Source organism: Furipterus horrens, unplaced genomic scaffold (genome assembly GCF_987537825.1).
Source record: "Furipterus horrens unplaced genomic scaffold, mFurHor1.1.pri manual_scaffold_6, whole genome shotgun sequence".
In the NCBI taxonomy this organism is placed as follows: Eukaryota; Metazoa; Chordata; class Mammalia; order Chiroptera; family Furipteridae; genus Furipterus; species Furipterus horrens.
In genome coordinates this window covers 26,343,996-26,363,097 of record NW_028327176.1, presented here as the reverse complement: position 1 = coordinate 26,363,097, position 19,102 = coordinate 26,343,996, and the positions used below count along the sequence as shown (strand labels likewise).

At 52.8% G+C, this 19,102-nt stretch overlaps 1 protein-coding gene across 2 annotated transcripts; it reads right to left on the bottom strand.

Moving 5' to 3' along the window:
* Window positions 1-8,306: 8,306 nt before the first annotated feature.
* Window positions 8,307-18,286, bottom strand: PKDCC (protein kinase domain containing, cytoplasmic). Of its 2 annotated transcripts, none has more exons than XM_090281207.1 (7): window positions 17,492-18,286; window positions 13,115-13,237; window positions 12,176-12,447; window positions 11,487-11,566; window positions 11,130-11,237; window positions 9,465-9,704; window positions 8,307-9,239 (listed from the first exon to the last, which is right to left on the bottom strand). In XM_090281207.1, exons 1-7 carry the CDS (start codon window positions 18,113-18,115, stop codon window positions 9,154-9,156), a joined length of 1,533 nt encoding a protein of 510 aa, XP_090137333.1. In that variant the 5' UTR covers window positions 18,116-18,286; the 3' UTR covers window positions 8,307-9,153. The 2 variants fall into 2 exon arrangements, with proteins under 2 accessions (XP_090137333.1, XP_090137334.1); XM_090281208.1 differs by having other exon boundaries at window positions 9,465-9,638.
* Between the last annotated feature and the right edge of the window lie 816 nt (window positions 18,287-19,102).

The window sequence follows — 19,102 nt, the reverse complement described above, 5'->3', positions numbered from 1 at the left end:
TGGCTCAAAAATAGGAGGGGTATAGTTCCTAGGACTTTTAAGAGGAATCCAGCATGTGGGTTATAGCCAACTCAGTCACAGTCCTACTTGTATGATGTCATATAACAAGTTCTCAATAAAAACGTGTGGCTCTACCCTAGGCTTCTCCTCTGGATGGCTGGGCGCTGCTGCTCACTCTGCTCTCCTCCCAGACCCGTTTATGTTTAGGAGTACAGGCTAGTTATGAGCTTCTGCTTTTTGGACCTGCTCCAGCAAGAAAAAAAGAAAAAGATATTTTTAGCCTCTACGTTATTAGAGCCCAAGAAGATTGGAGGAAGAGAGAGGATGGACCTGATGTGTTGATGGAGGGACAAAGGAGTAGGCTATCCCTCCCCGTCTAGCAGCAGAGATAATGGTGGCACAGGTGATAGGGGATTAGGGACTTCCCTTGCAAGGGTGTGGATTGTAGGTAATTGCCTGCCCTATCTTTGGAAGACTTTGGAACCTGGTGGGAAGCACCTGTATCTGTGCTAGCCTCTGCCATTAGCCTCATCTCCCCTTAGGATCACAAAACCCCACAAATCCTACCGAACCCCACAAGCTGTGACAGGGTGGTAGCTACAAAATAAGTCAAGCTTTGTGGGGTTCCAAGTATAGTCTTTGGTGTCCTACCACGGCACTAACTGACAAAAATGTCATTTTCACATAGCCCAGATTACTCAAAAGGGCATTCTGCCTTTTGATCTTGCCAAGGAGGGAACTGTTTCAAAGGGGAGTCAAGGTGAGAAGGAGACTCTGTGGTGAGGAGTCCCACTCTGAGATTGCCACCAGGGCTCGTGGAGCCCAGGCCTGACCTCAGTTACACACGTGCGCCCCACATGGCGGGCCATGTGTGCTCCTGCCTGGGCTCTGGAGCCTTCAGGGCCCTTCATGCTTGGAATAGTCTGGATCTGCTGACTTGGCAAAATGGGGTGGGGGCTGGTCCACATCTGGAGAGGAGAGGGAAGGAGCTCCGAATGACTGGGCTGTGGAGGGGCTTGCCAGCTCTGCCTATAGCCCTGAGCCCCCCACTACCTGCCACCCACAGAAGCAGTGTTAACTCTCCTTATGTTAAAAGTAAACATCTGGTAGCAAATGCAGTGCCCAAAATAAACCAAGAACTAATAGGAGGCATTTGTACGCACAATAGGTTCTGGATGAGAAAGGAAGGGCGGTCTGCTCTATAGAAGCCAAGGCTTGCTCCTTGGGGAGCCTCAACTTGTTTATTGATGGGTGGTTAATTAACTGATCAATGCACAAGCTTCCCAAAGATCCTGCTGGTGTAGTTTGCCACGGCCCCCGTGCAGCAGGGCCATCACACTGACTTTGTGGGGCAAGGTGGTACAACAGGGGTGGGGAATGATGGTAAGTCCTGGCATGTCAGCTGCGCCTTTCATAAAGTCCAGGGTCAAACATCCAAGGGCCTGAGAACAGTGGGAAGATCTGTATGGCAAACCCAGCGGGGTTCCTTCAGGGTAAAGGCTCATTTTCCAGAAGTGGAGGTTACCTGGGCTCCTTCATGAGACATCAGAAGCAGATGTCAGTGTAGAAGCAGGTAGGATCCTCAGTGGTTGTTGGTGCTTCAGGGAAGAGAGGGAGAGAGAGACGGAGAGAGTGTGGAGATGGAGCAGAAGAGGTGGCTACATCTTGATTTCAGCCCTCTGAAGGCAGCAAGAGGTGCCAGGGAAGTGGCATTGGAAGAAACAATGATGAACATATTGCTCAGGTCTGGTTGACAACAAGCTGGAAACAGCCCAGGCCCAGCTGGCACCATCTGACAACTGTGAAGAGGCTCGAGGATGAAACTGAGCATATTTGAACAGCATCAAACCCATTCCTCACAGACACATTAAATGCAAGCGACAGACAAAGAAGCAGATTAATATTAAAAATGTCGCCAGCTTTCACGTTCTGGCAAGAGAAATGCTTCCAACTAGGGACAGATTTACAAGCTTTCATAATTCTGAGGACTAATATCCTTCATCACCCTCATCAAACAGCCGGAAGTGGTGCTGGGCTCCCCGAGGAAGAGCGAACGGGGGAGCCCGGGGAAGGTGCCTTGCCTGAGCGCGCGGAAATCAGGCAGTTGGCTGTAACGTCAGGAATGGGTTTTAGGCTGCAGGTCACAAACTGGCGGCCAGCTGGCTGAATCCCACTTGAGACATGTTCTATTTGGCCCACAAATGTCTTTATTTAATTTTGGAATTTGAATTAGTGGCAAAAATGCATAAATTAGGGGAAATCACAAAAAAACTCTTGATTCCCTTGAAATGCCTATGCACTCAGGCCGAAGTTCTCCAGATGGCGGCAGGCACCGGGACTGCCTTCGCCACTGGCTCCTGCAGCACTTTGTGATGTCAGCTCCCGCATCAAGCACTTTTTATGGATCATGGGGTGAGTGGGGCCTACTTTCCAGAAGTCCAATTTAAATAAAGGTTATATTAGAAACTGGGAGAGAGATTTTGGTCCCACATTAGGTAAAAAGATTGAACTACCCCTTTAATGAAATCATTATCGAATTAAAACCATTTTTAAAATTAAAATCAAGCAACCTCCCAACATACAAGAAAAGTTTAGAAAATTTACAAAAATACTAATTAGTTTATCACCCTTGCTAAATGTGTGTTCTTTCCAGTCTTTTTTTCACGTCCATTTTTGGATAATTGCATATGTGGGTTTGTATCCTGCTTTTTTCATCTGAAGTCTAATTTATATATCTTATATGGCGATATAATCTTCATTTTTTTGTTATCTTAAATAATGTTGCAAGGAATGTCTGTGGGCATTTGACTCTTTCCATATTTTGAATTATTTGTTCAGAATATATTTTCAGAAGTAGCACAAATGATTTATATGATGACTTGTTCATTAAAGAGTTAACCTGTAAATTCCTAACTCAAAAGTACCCTATATAAATCTCTTCACCTCAGCAAATTGTTGGAGAGACTATAGGAAAGAAAAGGTCATTTTAGCATATGTGATAGGATTGTGGGTAATTAAAATAAAGTTTTTTTTCAGCATGTGAAGTCCATTCCAGGAATAGCACTATCCTGAGACCCAAGTCAAATAGTACTAAATGTGTTAAGCAGAGGCCTATGTTTAAAGAAGAAACTCATTTGCTCTTAATAACAGCAAAATGCTGCATAGCTCAACGATGGAGTCACAAAACTTCACATAGCATCAAAGCCTGGTTCAGAAAGATACAAGAGCCCAAGATACAAGACAAACTGTCTTTCTCGCTTAAAGCATCTTTGTGCCCTAAGCACCTTAGTCATTTCTTAGAACAATGGCTGCCTTTAAAATTTTTTATTGACAGGAGGAAAAAAATGACTGAACAAGACCAGAGCATTTAAAGATAATCTGTATCCTATAAACAACCTAAAGAGCAGTGTAAACAAGGTGATATGTAATAAAATGAAATGTGATACAGATAACCTATTATGTTTTGTATGAGTTCGGATTAATAACAGTGCCTTAAATCTCCAAGCAATGGAAAGCAAAGCATACTGTGCATTTAATTTTTATTTTGCCTGCATGTCTTTCCTCAAATAAATAAGCAGATTGATATTATGGAAGGGCAGGACAAAATGAGAGCCTTTTCTTGAGACTGACCTCTGTGCTAAAGAACAGAGGGAGCCAGAGGGGCTTCTGGGAAATGGCCCACAAGTTTTGTTTCCACGCCAGGCAAGTCAGCAGAACCTCTAAGGGCAGGATTATGGAGCACTTGAGCAAACTCCGCCTCTGGTGGAAAGGCAGCCTGTCTTGGGTAGAGAAAAAATCGTGCCTCCCTAATCTACTAGAGCTCTTTGAAGGGCCAAACAAGTGTATGGATAAGGGGGGAAACAGTAGACACACTCTATTTACACTTTCAAGAAGCCTCTGACAGGCTTCACACCAAAGTCTGTTGAGTCGCCATGGGAATGAGGGGAATGCCTGGCTGACAATAGGGAACTAACTGGCTTACAGATAAGAAATACAGAGTAAGGATAAACAACCTTTCTCTGGATGGAAAAGTTAATGGTGGGGTGTCTGGTGGGGAATTGATGCTCTTAGGGGACAAATTTAACTGACTCTCAGTGATTTGAGATGTGACCAACAAGCCCTTTGCTTTCACAAGCCACACGTGGAAATTGGCTTCATTGCCCTTACGACCACAGCTCGTACATTGCTTTGTTGAATTTGCCCACTTTGTGACATCTCCAGTGACATTGTGAGCTCCTGAAAGGCAGGGGGCATGTCTGATATTTCGGTATTCATTACAGAGACTAACACTCAAATATTTTGTGGTTTGAGCAGTTGAGAACAGAGTGAATGCACATTGAATCCCCTGTCTTGCCAACGACCCTGAGCTCATCCGTGTAGGGAAATAACTGAAGTGTGTAAGCTGCAGGGAGGTGCAGTAGGCTCAGGAGTGGCCCAAGGGCAGATCGACTAAAGCACTAAGTGACAAATAGTTCAGATTACATTTTCTTTTTATTATGAACTGCACAGAGAGTACCTCTAAAGGTGCATTTCAGTTTAGAGAATTATTGTATAAACCGTGTTTTTGAGGGTGACGGATTTGAAGCTCTCAGTGACAGCCCAAGAGTTATGAGTCACTATAATCCAGTGCTTCTTAACCTGTTTTTTATTGTTGTCCCCTCCCCTACCAAGTGCTTGTGGATTTTTTTTTTCCTTCCTAATTGCCACCACCTTCATGAAATTTTAATAGTACACATACACTGTATGTCTGTTCATGTTTATGTACTGTGGTCCTTTGGAGGACGAGAAACCATTGTGATCGCTGAGAGTTTTCCATCTCCCAAGAACCAAGTTTTGTCTCCTAGGAGATGATCACGCCTGGGATGAGAATATGTGCCACGGAGAACTTCCTGAAGGTTTGGATCAAATACGTTACTTTATCCAAACAGAACAACAAGTAGCTGAACATCTAAGAACGGCATAAAAAATGAAAGTTTCCCTTGCTTTTCCCTCGAGTCCAAATGAGAAGTGAGGCGGCATGCCGGCTACATGCCTTTGATCTGCTCTTTCCCCTTCTTTCTTGCTCTCTTAGTGGCCTGACAATTACAGACATCACATCCAGCTCCCTCCCGGTTCCAGGCAGGTTTGACCAGTGAAGAGGTCCCCAGGAGATGGGGTAGCGGGAGGAAGGAGAGTGCCTGAGAGCACAAGTCTTCCGGCTCCCTCCTTGTGAGGTCGCCCTGCCTGGCTGTGTCCCTTGGTATTTGACTCCTTCTGGTGCCTTCTCTGGGTTCTGGTAACAGATTGCTCCCCTTCCCTTGGATAGAGACAGTAATGGCTGTACTGCTACTAGCCCCAAGTTACAGAAATGCTCCCTTGTCACGTTTGAAAATATATCTTATGCTCATTGTGCTCTGCTGCCATGAGGATTACAGGGGAAAGGGTGGTGGCAGCCCTCTCCTTCTAGCAGACTGAGCAGTCTCACGCTCTGTGTCTACCATGCCTCTTCCGGGCTCTGCCCCTGGGAGCAAAGGGAGACCAAGCCTTACATGCTCTGCTCCAGACTCCAGAAGCTGTAAAGTGAAAGCAAGAAGCTGTTGTCATAGATGGGGGAGTGTAGGGGGGGCACATTATACTAAAGCCTCCTAATCCCATTTTCTGCTTTCATGTTAATCCTCTTCCTCCTTCTGTCTGTTGCACACTCAGCTCCCAGGGCACTGACCCGGAGAGCTGGGCTCCACCCTTCCAGGCAGTGGCAGGGTTCCCTGTTGGGCCTAGTAGAGGTGGGGCATGGGGTCAGTCTGGCTGGGCTTTGGTCCTCCCCAGGCGACCTGGATACTCCTCCAGGCTGGGCAGCAGATGAACATTGAGGGCTCAGCTGACTCAACAATAACCATGACAGCATCAGCCAGTATTTCCTAAGCACTCACTGTTTGCAGACACTGGCTAAGACCTTTACGTCATGATTTCATTCAATTACCGTAACATTTCTGTGAAGCAGATATTATTAATCTAAAATTTACAGATGATGACGTGGAGGCTCAGGGATCTGTTACAGCCTGGTCACACAGGACTGGCCAGAATTCCTGCACAGTCCTGTGGGGGACCAGTGAGAACCCCGGAAAGGACCCTCCTCCAGCACCATAACTGAGGCTTCAGTGAGTGAATGTATTACTTCCATGCACTACACCTTGGTATGGCTGGCTGTGCAGCAGAGTGGAAAGGACCTGGACTTTGGGGAGGTGGGTGGGTGGGTGGGGGATGGTTCTGACTTCTGCAGGAAGGGGACAGAATGTACCCAGGGAGACAGGTGGCTACATATAAGTGACTATCTGGGCGTAGGAATGATCCTTGCCTCAGACTTTCACTCACTGTACCCTTCCTTTCAGGGCCCTCTGTCACCTCTCCATTCCCAGCTGCAAATGCCTCTCTCTCTCCTCTGTAGGACTGACCCTGGACAATGGCACCCCCAGATATAGGCTCTGAGCTGTGACTCACCCATGGAGGAAGAAGCTATGTACCACCCCTTCAGCCACCTGTGGGCGAGGCATTCTAAGAAGGCTTAATGTGCTTGGGACCTCCTTTTCAGTTGGTCACACACTCAGAGTAAGTGTGAGGTCCCTAACTCACTTCTGGCTGCCATCTCCCTACCGCACCAGCTTAGAAGTGAGGGCTGGATTTTAATGCCCCTCCATGACCTGGGCTTTAGTTTTCAGGTCTGTAAAACTGGCATGATAACCATTCCTCACGCGGGCCAGAGACTGCCACTCTTCTTAGACCAGTGAACCCCCCCTGCCTAGAAACTCCTAGAATCCCAGAAGGTAGCACTTGGTTCATCTTCAGCTTTCTCTCTCCTCATAGAGTCACACGGTCCCTGGGCCCTGTGGCCCTCTCTGCTGACTCTAACCAGGATTTTTGTTTCCCTCTGGACTGTGGCACTGCCCAGTGGCACCTCCTTAGGCCCAGTGTGGAGACGTGTCTCCTGTTCTCAGAGCCCTGCAGACTGCTTGGCAGTTGGAGAATAACAGAGGGCATGGGGCAGGCTACACGCGTTATTGTGCATGAATTCAACGGAGGGGAGAGGTCTGGAAGCTGATGACAGCTGAGGTCCTCTTTGGAGAGGTGGGGACCGTGGAGGCTCTGACCCTTTTTCCAGCACTATCATCAAGCCCAGGTAGCCAGAGGCAAGATGTGGGGTGTGTGGGTCAGGTGTAGTGGTGGTGGCGAGGTGCAACCTTGAGGGTCCAAGTGGCATCCATGAGAAGGACTCCAGAGCTAACACCAGATCCTCCATCACTGAGAATGACATTTTGCATTTGAGAAATTACACCAACCACATCTCTTGAGAAGAAACTGGGCTAAGTGAAAGTTCGGGTATTCTTTTTAAAGCTCTCAAAGGTTTGTGCACTTTGACAATGGTCTAGAAGCAGAAGTGTCCAGGAGAGAAGAGGTGGGGTTTCAGTTAGAAGACTTGCATCCATGCTGGGGCTCTCCCTGGCCTCTGTGTGACCCCGAATGCTTATGTCTTTTTGCTCTGGGCTCCCAAACACTGGGGTCTTCCTCTGCCAGCCCCTCCCTGCCTAAAACCCCAAAGAGGGGGCCATCTTTTCCTGGGCCTGCCTTTCTCTCTACTTTCCATAAATTTCTTGCGTGGAAAAAGTCTATGAAAAGGAAAAATGCCCATTACCTTGTGGAGGGCAGTGGTGGAGATGGCCAGGCCCCAACCCTGTACAGAGGCAGAGCTGACTTGACTGGAGGTTGCTTGGCATCCCAGGAGATGGCTGACATTGGGACATCACATCTTTGGGTAAAGGTCTGAATATAAGAAGCCGGTGTGTGTTAAAATGCGAACCTCTTTAGGGGAAGGAGTCCCGTGTGTCTTTTGTTGGGATGTGGGTATGGATAGCCAAGAAGGCAGGTGGGCCCTAAGAGCAGGGCCTGAAAACACATTTTGGAGACTTCAGTGTTTGCGATGGAGATTTCACTGCCTCAAAGGTCACCCTTCATGACATGTTACCCGTTCTCCCAAACATACACCAAAGACATAACTGAGGATGAGTAAGTCAGCCCAAGAAACTATGGCTTAGGCTTTGGCTGGTGTGGCTCAGTGGATTGAGTGCTGGCCGGTGAACCATAAGGGTCACTGGTTTGATTCCCAGTCAGAACACGTGCCTGGGTCGTGAGCCTGTGAGAGGCAGTCAACTGATGCATCTCTCTCACATCAATGTGTGTCTCCCTCTCTTTCTCCCTTCCTTCTGCTCACTCTGAAAATAAATAAAGTCTTAAAAAATAATAAAATAAAAGCAACTGTGGCTTAGGAAGAGGCCTTTCTGTGAAATGTCATTTTATTAATTGATTGTTTTTTTTTTTTACAAAAATAAACATTTTAATGAACAAGAAGTACAAAAGCTTCTGGATATACAAACTCCAGGAGGAGGGAGAGGCTGGTTTTGGCTGTTTTGCGGCTTTCACTGAAAGCAAATGAGGCAGAAAGGCCCCGGCCCCACCCCCACCCCAGGTCCTGGCTCAAAACGCAACCTGCTCCACGACCCCACATCTTGGCTCATACCATGTGTGCTCCTCAGGCCCTATCCCTGGGCTGGCCTGCGAGAGACCCTGGTCAGGTGGCCGGAGGTGGCCTCCCCGGGTACAGAATCATTGACTTTCTGGAGCATCCTGTCAAGTCTCCTGTCTGGAGCTTAGCTGAGAGAACACTCTGTGACCGATTGTCCCCACGCAGCCCCCGCTAGGCCATGGCACCGGTAGCAACAGCAGCAGCAGCAGCAGCCGGGGGCTTGGCTACATTCTCACACTACGAACACAGTGATGGAGCTGCCTACGGAACTGTCCCATGAGGGGCGGAGCCCCTGAGGGAAGACCAGCCTGAGCTTTGCTGGCAGCCCAGAGGGTTAGAGAGGCAGAGGCAGACGGCCCCCCCCGCCCACCAGGACTCCTAGCCCTGGAGCCAGCAGTCCCATACCTAGACTGGTACACTCACATTTTAACATTTGGCATTATTGCACATTGTCCTGGTCACCTTGGTCTGTCTGAGATGTCAGCCTTGTCTGCAGCGCCTCCCAGGTGACATGCAGTGCTGCTAGTGCAAGTCACTCCCTCCACAGGCAAGCCCAGCCGGCGGGGATGGTCAGCTGGTCAGCTGAGCCCTCAGACAGGTCAGCCAGAGGCCCTCACATACGTGGTCTTGTTGAGATCGGGGACCACACGGCTCCATCCCATCTTGAAAAAGACCAGTTGCCGACCTGGGGGCAGAGGTGAGAGGTAAAAAGGTCTGGATGTTTCTCTCCCAGGAGGCAGGGCCACCCTCCCTAACGTGCCTGCCTTGGGGACACATATACTTGTCTCTTATCATCTCAGCCTCTTGTCTTCTCCTCCTCTCTGGCTTCTCATGGGGGGACCACTACATATCAGTAGCTTCTGGGTAAGTCCAGTCACCTCCCTCATGATGTCCTTTCCTACTGACTCACCTGTCCAGGTAGTCTGGTTGGTGACCACAAAGGCCCGGCACTGGGTATGGCTTTCACAGACATCCACGGCCTCAGCCAGGCTGAACACGGAGAGGAGGCAGCTCCCGTGGCGGTAGGACGGCCAGCAGCTGTAGTCTTCCTGGGGGATGGTGCTGGCTGGCAGGCGCTGGTACTCTGTGGGTTGGGCATGAAGCTCAAGTGAGAACGTTGTGTGCCCAGGGGTGAGGGCTTGGCTGCTTTCTGAAAAGAGCAGGAAGATTCATTTCCTAGGAGAAAGCTGAAACCCAGCCCAGTCCCCCGAGCATGGAGGTGAAGGTAGCCAGCACTCTGAAACTAGGCTGACCCTTCATTCAGTAAAGGCAGCGCTCAAATTTAGTTTTGGGGGGACACATAACTTCTCAAAGCTAAGAACATGCAGTTGGCTCAGGCAGCACATGGTGATGGGCACATGTGAGGGATAAACGTACACTCAGAGTCACTGGCTGTCCTGGCTGGTTGCTGAGGTCAGGACATTTGGGACATTTAGTGTGGGTTTCTCACACTGCCTGTGAATCTCCAGGAACTATTGTTAAAATGCAGATTCTGATTCAGAAGATCTGAAGTGGCCTTGGGGGAGAGGTTAGGCAAGCTCTTCAGAAAAGGGGGCAGAGTCAGGGTTTTTTGAAGTTAAAAGGCATGCAATGTAATATACAGAAATTACCATTTGGGAATCCACAACCTGAGTTTTGGGGCAGGGGGGAGGAAGATTCTGAGATCTCCCCATTACACAGAAACAGCCTCTGAAATCTGCTCAATCAGGAAGCAGGCTTGGCTCAGCTGCAGACTGTCAGCCTTCCCTGGGCCTTTCCCACTGCCTGGGGAGCCTTGCTCTGGACTGATAATGCAGAAGCCCTGGGCCTCTGGCCACCCCGCCCTCCTGCCTCCTTCTACCAGGGGCTAGACCAAAGTCCAGAGCTGGCTGTGATTTACAGCCCCATAAACGGCGTCCTCAGGGACAGAGCCAGCCATTGTTCACCTCGTTAAACTTTATTTACAGGGCTAACGAGGGCTCCCCCACCCTTAAGACTGGCCGAGCTCCTCAAATTCAGAGGCTGCCCACCTCTTGCCCCCCAGCCAACATGCTAGACCCCAGGGCCTCAGCAAGGGACCACAGCCTTAAACAGTGACTAGAATCCTCCCCTTGCTCCAGGTTTTCCTTACTGGTTTCAGTGTGGAGCCTCCCTCCACCCCCAGCCGCCCTCCTAGCTCCAGAAGCATAGAGGAAGGAAAGAGAAGCAAACATGTTGTGTTCCAGCTGTGGAGTAGGAACTGGGATAATTGCTTTCACACACTTCACCTGGTCTTTAAGCCCCATAAGAATTTTGTGAGGCAGGTAATATTGAACCCAATTCATAGATGAGGAAAGTGAAGCTCAAGGTATAACTTAAAGTCACACAGACTGTACATAGTACAATCTGGAGCCACTCAGAGAAAGGGTGTCAATGTCAACCCCCCAGTTGAAGGCCAAGTTCTAGTTCTAGTCCAGCCAGAGATGAGACTCCAACTGAAGGCTACACAGCCAGCAGTCTCTGTATCATGCCAAGTGGGTCTTAGACGGGGCATGAGCCACTTAGTCCATGTGTTTCCCATCTCCCCAGTCTTTGGATCCCTGAGGGGGCTACTCACCAGCTCTGCTGCCTGCAGTGGAGTTCTGCAGATACTGCCCGCTCCGGTATAGGTGAAGCACCTTCTCCAGCTGGGCCAGGGTCTCGTCCACTCCCCACGTGAGCTCCCCTGCAGGGTGCAGTGTGGCTATGAAAGGGGACGTGGGCTCATCCTCCCCCATCCCTGCAGGTAGCCGGCTGCCTTTCCCTGTCTCCCTCTGGAGCCTGGGCCCAGATGACCAGTGGACTGGGGAAGAGGTTTGCCACAGAATGCCACTTTGGGAAGTGGTTTCTGGACCATGGCCTGGTCACTCTTGTACCCACACCTGCTGGGGGAGGCGCAGGGTGATGGTGAGCAGATAGGCCCTGGAGAGCTCACCTGTAGCATTGACAATGCTGTCCAGCAGAGGCCGTAGTGAGGGTGGGGCACTGTGGGGGAGGAGGTATGTGAAGAAAAACCTGGGGTAGAGAGAAACCAGGGGCTCAGTGGTCCAGTCAGTGGACACATCCTTCCTCTAGGCCAACATGGGAGAGAACCCCGATCTCTCCAGAGAGCCTGATCCCTCAGGCCTACCAACCAGGCATATTCCTGGTGTGCACATGGAGTGTACTCATACTCAGTGTTTGGGTCTGTGCACATGCTAAGGCCACCATTAACCTACCAAACAAACCTGAGGTCTATTTTCCCCACCTCTCAACCCCACACTATGCCCTGACTGACCAGTGTCAGAGCAACCCCATGGCTGGGGTCGAGGGAGGAGCTTCCAGAGGTGAAGGGTCAGGAGAGGAGGGAGGCTGTGTCACCAGCCCTAAGCTGAGTCTGACACTATTTTAAGAAACCTCCAACCCAGATTCTCCTTGGAGCTGGCTATTTTTAGCCTCACCATCAGGAGCCTGAATGTTCCCTTCTTGCTGGGTGGAAGCCTTTCCCCTCCCTGTTCCTCCATTGGCCAAGGCGGAGCCTCCCACTCTGGCTGGCCTCCTGGACCTTGTGTGGGCTGTCTCCTGGCCATGCCACCCCGGCCTGCTCTCCCTCACTGGCTTTCCTGAGTAGGGGATAGAGGTCACCTGTAGGCATTGTAGAGGTTGCGCTTCTCATTCATGCCCTCGCACCAGCCCTGGGCTGAGCAGGGCAAGGTGAAGTTCCTGGCTGGAAACTCGAGTATACAGTTGGCGCTGCTTGCACACGGTGTCTCCTCCACGCGTGCATCATCCAGATCCGTCACCTTCAGCTCCCCATTCACCAACACAAACTGTCGAGGGCGGAAGTCCAGCAGAGTGACCGAGCCCAGTGGAGAGTGGGCCAGGTGGTGGAGAAGGCGGCCCAGGCTCAGGCAGATCTGTGGGGCAGACATGAGACTGCTCACTGCTTCTCTCCTGGGAGGGGACCTGGGGACTCCAGGGCTCCCTCCTTTGGAACTCCGGACTTAGCTCGGGAAGTGGGTGGAGGTGGGGGTGGGGTAACCTTTCTTTTAAAGGCCCCAGTGCTCACCAAGGACTGAGGCCAGGGCCCTTATAGAGCAAGCCAGAGATTTTCTATTAACTCTTGGCTGGCCTGACCCTGAAAGTAACATGGAGTAAGTGGGAAGTGGGCAGCAGGGATATCTGGGGAAATGGATTTCCTCCCCGAAGCTGCATCCTGAGTGTCGTTTTAGTCCAGTGTGTGGAAAGAGAAGGAGGGTCCAGGTGGCTTTAAGGTCTTTTCTAGTCCTAAGACACTGACCCTTCTGCAACCAACCTAAAAGTGTACGTGGAGAAGGGGTGTGTGTGTGTGTGTGTGTGTGTGTGTCTGTGTGTGTGTGTGTGTAGCTGGAGCACAAAACCCGTTTGGGTCCTCTATGTCTTACTTCTTTTTTTAACCCTTTGGCTGACAGCCGAGTCAGCTTTGCTCCATCCCTCCCTCTCGCTCCCTCTGCTGAAGAGGAGTCGAAGCTGCTCTGGAGGGCTGGCCTTCTAAGGGAGAAGCATCCCAGCAGAGCCCAGGGCCTGACCCTCCTTCCTGCTCACTCGGAATCGATCCTCCCAGGAAGTCTGTAGCAGCTGGATCATCTCCACAGGGGCGCCCAGCTCCGTGATGGTGGTCAGGGTGTCCGGGATGTCCTCGCTGTCCTGGTAGCAGTAGCCATAGAGCTGAGGGAGGCCCAGGGTGGGTCATTAGGTCCCGGGGTGGGGGGTGGGGCAGAGGAGGGATGGGCTATCATACGCCCCTCCCTCTACCACCAGTCCTCCTCCTCAGCCATTCCTAGGCTCTTGCTTCAGCTGGGGTGCGAAGAGAATAGAAGCCCTGCCTGGGAAGCCTGCCGTCTGTCCCTGTAGCCAGAGTTCCTATTGACAACATGGGTCGCTTACCTCTTGCCACTCAGGCAAATGGGCTGGTCTGGCCACCATGTGTTCACTATGAGCTAAATGTTCTACAGGCCTAACTCAATTCTTATAATAACCTCAAAGGAGCATAGTAGGTACTATTATTATCTCCAATTTACGGGTAAGGAAAGAAACTCAGAGAGGTTAAGTTACTTGCACAAGGTCACACAGCTAACGAATGCAGGAACCAGGATTCAAGTGTATTCAACTGATTCTACAGCCTGGTTCTTTCCAAGAATACCATTTGCTAATCGACAAGCCAGCAAATGGTTATTACACCTCCTTCCCTGCTCCAATCCTTGTCTATTGGTTATTATACCTCCTTCCCTGCTCCAATCCTTGTCTATTTCTCATCATTTCCACTTCTTTTTTTTTGGCAGTTTCACTTTGTTCTCTGCCCAGGTCTCAGGGGAGGAAAAACAAGCTCCCTCAAGATTGGTAACAAGCACTGAGAACAAAGAATCTAAATGGCATGTCCTTGGGTGTTCTCTGCATACACTGGTGGGTGGGGGCCACATACATCAGTGGGGGTGGTAGTAAGAGGTAGTTCCTGGAAAAGGTCAGTTCTTTGGGGGCATGGTTACAAAGCCTGACCACTCCATATGATCTGGGGAGGAGCTTGGTATAGCTCAGCTGGTAAGGGGCTTCTGGGAAGCCCAGCCTGACTTTGTCACTAACACCTAAGCCAGCATCCACAGAGAACACTGCTTCTCCCGGCCTCTCCCACCACACTGCACATCAGCTGGGGTCAGACTGTGCTCTAAACAACCAGCACCCTGTGGGGTAGGAACACAAAGGCCGAGTTGTCCAGGCTAGAGTAGGGAAAAGGGAGAGCTGCACAATGGGGGTGGGGGGTGGCAGGGGAACCAAGCCCATGCACTATAAGTCCCTGCATATTGTCATCCTTCATGCATCAGTCACACCCTTCCCAGCTCCACTCCAGGCCCTCGCATGCCCCCTTCCATCCCAGGAGTGCCCTCTCAGCTCCCTGTCCACGGAGCCAGCTGTCCGAGTCCCGCTGGCACGGGGGAAGGCACCACTCAGTGTCTGCCATCAGATCATTAGGGCTGTGGCTTGGGGGATGTGGGGGCAGTCCCAGGCACCTCTTCTTCCCTCTCTTTCCACCCCCTCCCTCCCTCCCCAAGCAGCCCAGGGAGGCCTCAGACCCTGGTGGGGAGGGGGAAGGTAAGGGGAGCAGCCCTAGGGCCTGGTTCTCATTTTCTTGCCCAGAGTCTGAGCCTTTGTGGGAAACTTCTGAAGGTTATTAAACACCCGGAGGTCATTAAATGCGCTGTTAACGAGGTATTAATCAACACCCCTCAGGAAAAAATAAAAAGACACCATTAACTACCCCCAGGAAGCGTGAGGCGTAGCATCTTTTGTTCATTTGGGAGAATAAATATACTCCAGCGGGGCTAGAATCTGGGTCCAGGCAGGCCTGGGGCCTCCCTGGACAACAGGGCGGGGAGGGGGTGTCATGGGGCGAGGGAGTGAGGGTTAGGGAAGATCCTTGTGCTCTTTGACCCTGGGCTACAGAAGCATCTATTACACGAGGGAGTGGCAGGGGAGGTGGGGGAGGGAGGGAGGGAGAGAGAGAGAGAGAGAGAGAGAGAGAGAGAGAGAGAGAGAGAGAGAGAGAGAGAGGCAGGGGTCCCAGAAGATGGATAGAGAAATCTCCCTCAGGCAGTCTCTGGAGACCACAGGAAGGTGCTGGAAGGTGCCCTGTGGGAGGGACATGCTACCCTGGGCATTTTTTATTAGAACCCAAAGCACCCACTTCGGGGCTGCCATAGAGCGGGAGAGGGACTCTGGCGGCCTGCGGGAGCGGGAACTCTAAGAAACGTTCTCTGGCTCCTCCCAAGTTCAGCAAACAGTCAAATGGTTTTGAAATTTTAAATGATTAAGAAGTATTAAAATAACATTATTGCTAGTTCCCTGCACACCCTCACTGAAGCCTCCTGAGCAAGAAGATCCCATGGCATGCTTCCCTGGCAGCAGAGGTGGCACTGCTGAAGAAGCCAGAGGGGCACTGGACTGGGGGTAGGGCAATAAATGGGGAAGACCCACTCCCAAAGCAGTCCCTAAATTCACGCTAAGGGACCACTGTTTCCCTGTGACGGTAGTTTTCATCCATCCTCCAACAGAAAGGACCTGGGACCTTACCCACCTTATAACATGTGCCCTAGGGCAACTAACCCCAGTCTCTGACCCTCTGAGAGTCACCCAGCCAACCCCAGACAGAACCAATATTGGTTTAGTGAGGGGATGGATGAAAACTATTCAGTTGTAATATTTTTTCTTTGGCGCCTTGAGAATTGGGCTGGGGGTCCGCTATTACAGTGGAGGCCCGTCCCGTGATATGTGTGGGGGTGGTTAATTGGATGCTTGTCAGGACGTTTGGGTGGGGTTAACTGAGGAATGGAAAAGTTCCTTAAGTGACAAGAAAGCACATCAAACTTCGAACCTGTCCAAAGGAGGTAGGGAGCCCTAAGTCAATTAACACTAATGTCCTGCTAAGTCACTCAAGACCTTCTCCACTGATTCAGAATCTGGCTGACACCCCAGTGGTTCCAAAAAGTAGGGGCTTTCCAAGAGCCCCTGGGAAGCAAAGAGAACAAGATCCTCCCAGTTAGAATGGCCACGTAACCAGCCCTTAAGCTCCAGACTCAGTGTTAGCCATGCAACCAGGCATAGCCACCCAGCAACTAGTTCAGAGCCGAGAACTCAGTGTCTGATCAGGGCTGGGGAGACTGAGAACCAGCAGGACTATACACAGCTCTCTGGACCATCTATCCTATTCTGCAATGCCCATTTAGGCCTGGGGTTCATCTCATTCCTGAGGAAAGGGGGAGGGACTCCTGGGTTTCTGATCAGTACTGCTGGGTGCAGAAAGTTAATCTGAGTGGGCTAGGAGGTGAAAGGTGTGGGCAAGGTTCCTCCGCTGCGGAGTTTGCACACACCACAGTTTTGTGGGCCAAGAGCAGTCAGGGGATTCCCTTCTCAGTCTGCTCAGACACGTGCAAAGGGAACAGTTTGTCTAATCCTAGGGCCGACTCAAGGCCAGAGAGCTGGGGGAGAGGAGGAAGTGGTTGTGTTAGGACAGTGCTGGGACTATGAGAGGCCCACTCTCTTAGTCTGGCCTGGAGGGGACAAGGTGGTGGTGGTGGGGTGTCTCATCTTTCCCCTCTGCCCTCAGTGAACAGGAGAGACACAGTCCCATTTAATTGAAACCTGGGCACCTGGCCTTCTCAGCAAACGCTCAGATAATGTGATCCTCAGACCTCAGGCCCTCAGCCTGTCCTCTGAACACTGAGCTAAGATGCTAAGGTTTCCCCAATGGTTCAAGAGCCCATTTTAAGGCCTGGAGAACCCCAGGGTCACTTCTGGGAAGGGCTGTGCACCTTCTGGCCTACTACTCAATCCCCTTCAGTCCCTCCAGAGATTTCTGGAGGTAGTAAAGGGTTGGAATAGTCTCTGGGAATCAAGCTGGACACAAGGTCTCTTTCTAGCCCTTCCCAAACACATTGCTGTCCCACCCCACCTTCAAAGCCAGAGAAGCCACTGTTTGGAATTCGAGAGAAGTGAGGTTCAAATTCCATCAAGAAAGGGGACCCTAGCAGTGCAGTTGGGATCCTGACTCAGGGATGGCTGCTGTCCCGTGTTGTGGCTTAGGGTCATTTCCCTGGTGCTCAACAGACTAGCTCTAGTCAGAAGCAGGGTCCCAAGTCTTCACGACCCCCCACCCCAAGGTTTGGACCCTCTGTCTTCCAGGGCTATAATGGGGAAGCTGAAAAACCCAGGAGTCCCGCCGTAAAACGGACGCCCACCCAGGACTGAGAGGTAGGGTGGTGTAGTAGGGAAGCAGCCACGGTCCAGGTTCTGCTCCTAGCTTAATCTGGGCACAGTCATTGGGGGTCCGTTTTTGTTTTCTCTATGAAACCAAGGATTCTCTTCCAGCCGGAGTGACCGGGCCTGAGCACGTCCGGCCAGCACCCTTACCCCCGCACCCCACCCTCGTACCTGCAGCACGTTGGGGTGCCGCAGCCGCTCCAGCAGCACCATCTCCTTGAGCAGCTTGTGGGCCGCCAGCCGATAGCAGCCCCTCCGTGCCCCGAACTCGCGCACGCAGCTACCCAGATCGTGGCCGCTGAAGTCCACCGCCTTGAGCGCCACCGCGGCGCCGCCGGGCAGGCGGACCCGGTACACGGCCTTGGTATAGCCGGAGCCCACGTACTGTGTGCCGGACACGTTGCGGAGCGCGGCGCAGCCCAGGCGCAGGCCCGGGCCGGGAGCCGGGGGCCAGCCCGGGGCACCGTCGGGCAGGGGCCGGGCCCGCGGGGGCCGGGTACGCTGCAGGCCCGGCCCGCCCGGAGCCAGGTCCATCAAGCGCCGCCGCTCCGGCCGGCCGGCCCCGGGCGCGGGGCCCCCGCGGGAATAGCGCTGCACCTCCTCGTAGCGCGCTCGGATCTGCCGGGCCAACTCCCCGCGGCCCCCGCGACGGCCCGGGCCCGGGGCTGGCGAGGGCCCTGGGGACTGGCCCGGCCGCGGAGGCTCCGAGCCCGGTGCGAAGAGCACGTTGAGGACGGAGCCCAGCAGGAAGGAGGCGCAGAAACCCGCGGCCACCGCCACCCGCCGGCGCCGCATCGCTCCCCTCCCCCCGGCGGGCCGGCCCCGCGCGGCTCCCCAGCCCCGGCCCCGGCCCCGGGAGGATCAGGCTCCGAGGCGGCTCCGCTCTGCGCCCCACCGGCCCCCTGCCCAGCTCGTGCGCATGGCCCTGACGGCCCCGACCCCGGCCCCTCGCGGGCAGCACATCGGCCTGACACTTGCCTCCGTCCCGCCCTGCCCCCGCCGCTTATAAGACCCGGAGCCGCCCCCGCCTCCGCCCCCTCCGCCTCCACCTCCCAGCTCCCGGCCCGAGAGCGTCCTCGGCACCGCCTCCTCCGGCCTCCCGGCCCGGCCTTCCCCGCTGACTGACAGCGGGACCTCCTCCCGCAGCCGTCCCGGCCTGGGAAGCGGCGCGGAGGCGGCTTCGGCCCAACCCAGACCGAGGCCCCCTGAACTCTGGCGGGGAGAGGGGGAGGGGCCGGTGGCGGCCCCGCGAGGCGCGGGCGCTCCAGGCCCACAACGAGGGAGGATAACGGGGCCATGGTTGCTGGATAACGGGACCTGGAGGCGGATAACGGAGCCGGGCAGGCGGGGTGTGGTAGTAGAAAAGGGGCGAGGGCGCAGCTAACGGACTCCAGAGGGGACGAACAACAGGGTCCAGGGTGCTGCAGATAAGTGATCCCAGAGCGCCCTTCCTGGGACCCGTGGTCTGGGGGGCCGACGGGGCGCAGGGAATGCTCGTGGGTCGCGCTTCCAGCTGGTGGGGCTGGAGGTGGCGGCTCCCTGCCCAGCCCTGGATTCGCGGGGGGGGTGGGGTGGGGAGAGGGAAGCAGAGGGGCTTGCACCTGTGAGCGCGCGTGGGACGGGAACTCTAGGACCAGAGGAATAATCATGAGGTTTTCAGAGATGCCCTGTCCAACCTCCTCTACCAAGACTTTCTGATTTCTGATATTCCTTGTCCTAACCCTGTCCCCTACTTCGGTATCCCCGCAGTCCGACGCGGTCAGCAGCGGATCACGAACCATA

Coding starts and splice junctions, on each gene's coding strand:
- PKDCC (XM_090281207.1), bottom strand. CDS start 18,115: ATGCGGCGCCGGCGGGTGGCGGTGGCCGCGGGTTTCTGCGCCTCCTTC. Junction 11,238..11,486: donor CAGCATTGTCAATGCTACAG/GTGAGCTCTCCA, acceptor TGCACCCTGCAG/GGGAGCTCACGTGGGGAGTG. Junction 9,705..11,129: donor CACTGCAGGCAGCAGAGCTG/GTGAGTAGCCCC, acceptor TGCTCTTTTCAG/AAAGCAGCCAAGCCCTCACC.